This window comes from Solanum stenotomum, chromosome 1 (genome assembly GCF_019186545.1).
Source record: "Solanum stenotomum isolate F172 chromosome 1, ASM1918654v1, whole genome shotgun sequence".
Lineage (NCBI taxonomy): Eukaryota > Viridiplantae > Streptophyta > Magnoliopsida > Solanales > Solanaceae > Solanum > Solanum stenotomum.
This window is the reverse complement of record NC_064282.1, coordinates 98,954,973-98,962,650: the sequence shown is the minus strand read 5'-3', so window position 1 is coordinate 98,962,650 and position 7,678 is coordinate 98,954,973. Positions and strand designations below refer to the sequence as shown.

At 31.1% G+C, this 7,678-nt stretch overlaps 1 protein-coding gene across 2 annotated transcripts; it reads left to right on the top strand.

Annotated features, from left to right (window-relative positions):
- Positions 1-2,666: 2,666 nt before the first annotated feature.
- On the top strand, positions 2,667-6,154 carry LOC125853553 (protein TIFY 6B-like). 2 transcript variants are annotated; one of them, XM_049533270.1, is made up of 7 exons: positions 2,667-2,985; positions 3,950-4,092; positions 4,543-4,631; positions 4,868-4,958; positions 5,101-5,434; positions 5,586-5,643; positions 5,760-6,154. In XM_049533270.1, exons 1-7 carry the CDS (start codon positions 2,901-2,903, stop codon positions 5,878-5,880), a joined length of 921 nt encoding a protein of 306 aa, XP_049389227.1. In that variant the 5' UTR covers positions 2,667-2,900; the 3' UTR covers positions 5,881-6,154. The 2 variants fall into 2 exon arrangements, with proteins under 2 accessions (XP_049389227.1, XP_049389226.1); XM_049533269.1 differs by having other exon boundaries at positions 2,684-2,985; positions 4,447-4,631.
- Positions 6,155-7,678: the final 1,524 nt, after the last annotated feature.

Sequence of the window (7,678 nt, the reverse complement as noted above, 5' to 3'; positions counted from 1 at the left end):
GGGTATTTAATTTCTTTTGTATTCACAACTTTACATTCAATCTCACTTTGTATTTATAACTTTGTATTTTCATCTCACTTTTGTATTCATATATTGTTGTATTCAACATATAGTTCATGATCCGTTAGTTGTATTTTACCTTTCAAAGTCACTTTGTATTTCAAATGAAGAGAGTATTTCTTTTGTATTCACAACTTTATATTCAATCTCACTTTGTATTTTCATCTCACTTTTGTATTCATATATTGTTGTATTCAACATATAGTTCATGATCGATTAGTTACATTAACTTAATGGGATACAAATTATTGTATGCATTCAAATAGAAAAAACAGCTACTAAACTAAAAAAAAAAGCATTCGTTATACATCATAATTTGGATACAAAACATCCAAAAAAAGCTATAAATCCCAATGCATACAAAGATTTCATTGATTCAATCAGAAAAAAAAAACACTCTTGTACTCCACATATATGAATATCTCATCCAAGCAAATAAAAGAATCAAAAAAAATACCTGATTGTTTTTCGATTGTTCACTAGATGCGACAAAGTTATAGTTGTCAATTTTTAAAAATTATGTTTCAAAAATATGTTGTATTTAACTTGAAGAAGCTTTGAAAGTTATCAGATGAATGATTTGGAAGACAAACTAAATTATTTTAGTTTTTTTTTTTGATGTTCTTAAGAAGAAAGCAAAAAAACGCTCGACGGAAAGATGGCTATTTATGGTCTTTTCAAAACGTAACTGATCTGTATTTAAAATCTTTTTTACCTTTTTTGAATTTTTTTGTTCCATGATTTTCTCTGTTCTATTATTAATTATTTGTATTCTTTCAAATTAATCAAAATAAAATAAATACATAACTAATCCCTTAACAAACTAAAATAATGACATTTTTAATAAATAATGAAACTGATGCTAAGGAGTCCCACTAAAAGCTAAAATTTTCCCTTATTTTATTTATGTGTCATCACGTGGTATTTGTAATCTTCGAGAACAATTTCTATTAAGAGAAAAATAATTGATATTGTCTTAAATTTTTAAAAGATGAGTCACCACAATTAATTTAAGAAGAAAGGAATATATCGTACCAAAATTTTTTATTACTCTATTGTGTATATATAGTTAAATTTAGTCCTTTAATCATCTGAATTTCTCTTTAATATTGACACATTTCGATGATATTTTGATATATTTTTTTAACATCGTATAAGGATCGCTATGTTATTAGAATGATTCCTTACATGAAATAATACTTTAATGAAATTGAAATTGATATGGTTCTAAATGAGAAGCTAATCATATTTTTTACATGATTACGATGTTAATAACTCGAAAAAACATGGTAATTTATCCTTGAGAAAATATAAATCACACATCTAAAATAAATGTAAGATGATGCTTTTAAAAAATGTGACAAACTATATTATTATATCCTTTATTTTTGTTTTTTCTCCTAAAAATGGTAAAAATATGAATTATTTTCGATACCAAAATGGATTCTTGCACTTATTATTAATTTTTAACAGTATACATTGAAAGGCTAAACAACACGTGATTGTAATTAGTTTAGGTGTACTACCATCATTTATTTGTGCTTCTTAAAAAAAAAACAGTCGTAAATACAAAGCTATCATGTTAACATGATTCGAAAAAAAATCGCGTCTTAAAAAATATAATGCAAATAATTTATTTTTATGATTTAAATTTATAATCTTAGATCACAAAGATGCAATATTTTAAGTAAGGAATACGCCTTTTAATCTCTTGGTTATTAATAAAAAATAATTTTGATACCTATTGACTCGTACATTCCTTTTTAGGTGGTTTTAAAAAGAATGAATTTTATTTTTTGTCATGTCTTTAGTTTAACTTTTCATTTGATATATATTTAAAATCACAAGATTAAAAAGATATTTTGATACATTATATTTAACTTTAACTTTAATTTTATTTAAGATCGTAAGATTCAAAAATCTTCTTTACTTTCTTAAATTGCATGTCAAGTTAAAATCAATCACACTAATTGAAATGATAGGAATATTATATTTTTACTCAGTGTATATGAATTCCCTATCGAGGATTTATAGTAAACAATCTTCTTACACTACAAAGGAAGATCGGTATATACTCTATTCTCCTCGATACATGTACAGTTTGCTAAGCCATTTCAAAAATAGCTTTTTTATCTCCACCGACCCCACTAGGACATGTCGGAGCCACTTAAAGGTAGTAGTGAGCCATAATTTTTAATAAGAGGTTCAAAATTTGAAAAAATAGACACTCGAAGTAGTCGAATGGGTTCGACATCTACTATATAAATCTAAAAAAATATTTTAATCATATATAAATAATACTATAATTTTTTGCTGAAGGGGTTTAGATGAACCCCATAACTCTAAGGTGGCTTTGCCACTGCTTGACAGGGTGTCCCTTAGTCGGAAAATTACATTATTTAGCTAGATAAAAATGCATTTAACACATATTAACACTTCTTGATTTCTACGTGATTTTATTTCTTATTATTTTACCACTTCTTAATTAAAATTCTGACTCCGCTACTGCACTCGGACAAGTTGTTGAAGTGCATACCCCCACCTCACCCCACCCCACCCCACCGCCCTAAACGAAAAGGAAAAAAACGTTGATTAAGCCACTAATAATAAATATGAAAGCTATCAACTTCTCTATTTGCCTCTATTTGCTGTTGTTAGAAGCATTTAGTACTATAAAAAACTATTTCTCTTTCATTCCTTTCTCACTTTTCTTTGCTTTTGGGTTTCTGGGGTTTCTTGTTTTTTTTTTTCTAGTTTTGTTTGAGTTTGATCTGCTTCTTGGGGTTCTTTAAATTCTCTTGAAATCTTGAATTTTGGGTGTTTCTTCAAAATTCATAGAGATGGAGAGGGACTTTATGGGATTGAATATTAAAGATTCTTTAGTTGTAGTCAAGGAAGAACATGTTGAAAGCTCTAAAGACTCTGGTTTGTTTTCTTTGAAACCAAAATTGTCAATTTTTTGGTTTTGTTGTGACTTGTGAGCATAAAAATCTAATCTTTAGTTGTTTTTTTGAAAAAGGGTTGCTTTTGAATTTTCAGCCTAAAAAAGTATATAATTTAATTTGTTGAGTTCTTTAAATGCATGTGTTCTTTAATTTGTAGGCTAAATTGAGTATTTTGGTGTTGTGTGTTGATTGGTGAATTGGTTTTCCTGTTTAAGATGCAACTTTTTGGTTAGATTTCTAATTGCTAAAAAGATTTTTTTTTTTCTTTTTACTTTCTGGTTTAATAACTTGTTTGAGGTGAGGTCTGTCGAAAACAGTCTTTCCACCTCGAAAGTCGGGGTAAGGTAAGGTGTACGTATACTCTACCCTCCCTAGACATCAGTCCGGATATGTTGATTGATTGATTTTGGTTTTAGTAATTTGTTTGGTCTTTTGAAAACAATTTCGTTAGGGGTAAGGTATGTGTACACTCTACTATGCTCCTTAGACCCCACGAATAGGATTACAGTGCATATGTTGATTGATTGATTTTGATTTATAGTACTTTGTTAAATTTTTGAGTAGTTTGAAGTATAAAGCTTATGAATAAAGATCTTTTTGGTAGTTAGTGTTTCCTTTGTTGAATTGGACATAACGAAAGATTTCCTTTTGTGGTATTGTGTTATGAGATAATAGCAATTGGGGATTGATTGTAGTCTTTGTTCATAGGTGGAGCCAAGATTTGAACTTTATGGATTCTAAATTCTAGGATAACAATATCCGGAGTTAGTAACAGGGTTCTGAATCTAATTTCTGTACATGTGTAGTTGATTTCCTAATAGAATTACATGATTTTGAGTAAAATTAATGGGTTCAGCTGAATCCACACAAAACTTTCTAGCTCGGTCAATGTTTTTTGTTATTGTTTGTATGTATTAAGTTAAAATGATTCTCGTTTGTATCAGGGTTTCGCTGGCCAATGTCGAGTAAGGTTGGTGTACCTCATTTCATGTCCTTGAACTCTGCTCAAGATGAAAACACCTTCAAAGCTCTATCTGCCACAGATGGAGTCGATGCTGGTCTCAAACGTCAGTCTGGTGAACTCCAGGTTTGTCTTGTCCTTTTAATCAAACGGTTTATATATATTTATATAGGATCTGTGCGACGTACAAATGAGAGCACTCAAATTTGACATGTTCTTTAGTGAAGCTATTTGTTATTAATGCTTTGCCGAAGTTTTAGACTGCCAATTATCTCGACTTCTTGTGTCATTCATTTGCGAAATTATAATCCGAATTAGTAACCAATCGCAATAAATTGTCAACAATCTCCTGTTTTTATTGTCTATGGATTCCTTTCGAAATGAATGGCACCTCTTTTGAATCCATTTGGGAAGAAAAAATAGATCGTTATGGGTGACAAGGAAACATTTTTTAGCTTGACACATTCTAATCTGCAACAGAATGTGCATGCAATGCATCTTCCGTATGATGTTAAGATGCTTCCATTTAACATGAACAATCCCTCCTACAAGACTCATTTTGGTGGTTCTGGCCAGATGAAGCAAGTTCTTGGTGGAATTCCTGTTACAGCTCCTCATTCAATGCTTCCATCGTGTGGCTCTGTGGCTGGGACAACCGAACCTTGGTAAGTTCACCATTTTTTTGCACACAATACTGTATATTTTGTGTTACAGAAGTCGTATTTGGTACTTATAATGAGCACATCAATATGCAGTTAATACCAATGATGACTGTTATGCAGTTGGTTGACACACGATTAATTGTAAAACATAAAATATATACGACAACTTGGCTAAGAAAGCCTCAGTGGATTGAAACAGAAACTAAAACTTTGTCTAAAATGTCGTACATCTTTTGCAGGTTTAATTCCAAAAGTTCTGCAGCACCTGCTCAACTGACCATCTTCTATGGTGGGACGGTCAATGTCTTTGATGATATCTCCCCTGAGAAGGTACCCACTCTTTCTCGCTCTCGCATGCGCACAAACTGATATAAAGAGAGGCTATCGTTAATCCAGAAAGAGAGAAAAAAATGCAATTAGCTAAGAAGTTTCTCTAAGGTTTGTTTATCTTTGCGTGGCATGTGTTACTCAGGCACAGGCTATTATGTTTTTGGCTGGACATGGCTGCGCTCCACCTAATGTGGTGCAACCAAGGTTTCAACTTCAGGCATCTGCATCGAAACCTGCTGCTGCAGATGGTGTTTGTGTGAACCAAACCCCAAACATGCTGCCTGCCTCGGGTCTTTCTAGCCCTATGTCCGTTTCTTCCCATCCTATTGGTCAATCTGATGGCAGTTCTGGAAACAAAGATGACATGAAGATGTCTAAAACTGCAAACAGTTCAGTGACTCCCCTTGTCAAATTGGACACTTCAAAGATTGTGACATCACTAGGACCTGTTGGGGCGACTACCATAATGACAGCAGGTATGGCATGTCGGAGTGGAAACTCAGAACATATTTGTGACATAAAAGCTTGTAATAACTAATTATGTTGCTCCGAAGTGGAAGTAACTACTTTCAATGCAACTCATTTAGTCCAACCTTCATTGCTTCTAATCATTTACATTTTCTGCAGCGGTTCCACAAGCTAGGAAAGCATCTCTGGCTCGTTTTCTGGAGAAGCGTAAGGAAAGGTAAACTATTAACCATTCTTGTTTTATCGCTTGTTTTTTTTGTTATGCTTTATTGGATACTTGCTAGCACAATGCAAGAAAGTATTGAGATGTAAGTGCGGATTCATATTTTGTAGGGTGATGAACTTAGCACCATATGGCCTCAGCAAGAAATCGCCTGAGTGCTTCACCCCCGAGTCTAATGGAGTTGGTTTCTCTGCGACTTCCAGTCCTCTGTTAGCCGGTAAGGAGACCTAGCTATGATCTCCGAAGACTGCTTAACGCCGTAAATCAGTGAAGCATAATCTATTTTATTCAGCAAGTTAAAAATCTGTGTAGCTATCAAGTTTTGTTTGTTGTAATTTGTAATGTCAACTTTGGTTTAGCTCTAGCTAGACATCCTAGTATCCAATTGGTTTGGTCTTTTTTTTTCTGTAACCTGATGGAATTTATCCCATCCAAATAACTTCTTCAATTTGTAACTATTTATTTTGGTACATTGTGTTTCACAAGTATATATATATTAATGTTATTTAGTCATTACATGCTTCCTTATATCTTGATTATCGTATTGTTCTGTTACTATCGGTTGTTTTTGCCTTCTTTTTTTTGAATTGCTTTGTATTGTTTTTCCTTGAGTCGAGGGTCTAATGGAAACAACCTATCTGCTTTGAGGTACATGTGAGGTTTGTGCACACTACCTTCTCCAAATCTTTGGGGTTTAAGGAACTATAACGAAAGACGAGGGGTGTTTAGGAGTAATGGTAAAATTGTATTAAATAAATAAGATTCCTTCCAAGAAATAAATTGAAAAAAGACAATAAACTATATTGAATATTTTATTTGAGGGTCAAAAAATCTTCTTTCTTTTTGGAACAAACATGTTTAAAATTTTAAAAAATGGGATATTTTTTTTTTGGGTGGAGATAAGGAGTTTGATTTAATGTCATTATCTAACAAGTTGTCAATACATAGCTTTCACGTGCAAAAGGGTCTAAATCATTATATATATATATAAAATCAAAATAAAAAATTGAGATTATTTATTTCAATTGATTATAGATATTAATTAATTAATTTTGTTACATATTTTATATTAAAATAATGAGATTATCTATTCCATGTAGAGAGTCGATAGCTAGGAAAAATGAGAGATGAAAGTTCAATCAACTGAATTATACTCAACTTACTTTACGTATTAGAATATTTTTATCTATCTCATTCCGATAACTAAATGACCCATAAATGCTCTAGATAGGATCGACCAACTCTGAGTGGATGTCCTTTACATCATACATTTTTATATATTCTTTTTAATTATTATATGGTAGTGGTTAGTTTCAAAATTCTTTTTTTTATTCTTTTCCCTCAATAGGTATACAAAATTTAACACGTTTTTAAAATTTTTCATTTCATTTTTATGGGGCCCAATTGTTTGGTAATTGCTTGCAAGTTGAGATTTTCTTGTCTGTCAATAATTGACCCAAGAATATTTTTATTTGGGTGTCACTATTTCAAATTTTAGTGAAAAATAAAGGTGCCTTCACCCAAAAATGAATAATTTTCTTATATATTTTTTTGGTGTTTGATGAATATAAATATAAAATATTATCTCAAAAATATTTATATACATATTCAAATGCTATGAAGTTTGCTATTAGTTTTGCAGCTCTACAAACTTACTATTCCATCCGTTCACTTTTATATATCCAATTTTATTTGTTCGGTTTTTAAAGAAAAAAAGATAATGTATCTCTTAGTTTAAATTTATCCTTTATTATTAACTATAATCATCTCTCAATACATTTTTTAAAATATTGAATTTATTATATTCAAAGGTTTATATAATAAATTTGTCATTCTTTTTGTTTTTCCGTAAGACATGTGACAAGTCAATACTAAACAAGTAAAAACAGACGGAGGGAGTACAAAATATTCAAGTCATGAGCTTGTTGCCATGTTTAAACGTTGACTTCGTCAACAAAAAAAATATGTGTTTATTATTGTGTTGGATGGAAGTAATTAAAAGTGTCAAATGAGCGGATTGAGCTAAATG

Excerpts from the sequence above, each read along its gene's own strand:
- LOC125853553 (XM_049533269.1), top strand. The coding sequence starts at position 2,901 with ATGGAGAGGGACTTTATGGGATTGAATATTAAAGATTCTTTAGTTGTA. Across the intron at positions 2,986-3,949 it reads TGAAAGCTCTAAAGACTCTG|GGTTTCGCTGGCCAATGTCG; the intron begins GTTTGTTTTCTT and ends CGTTTGTATCAG. Across the intron at positions 5,644-5,759 it reads CTGGAGAAGCGTAAGGAAAG|GGTGATGAACTTAGCACCAT; the intron begins GTAAACTATTAA and ends CATATTTTGTAG.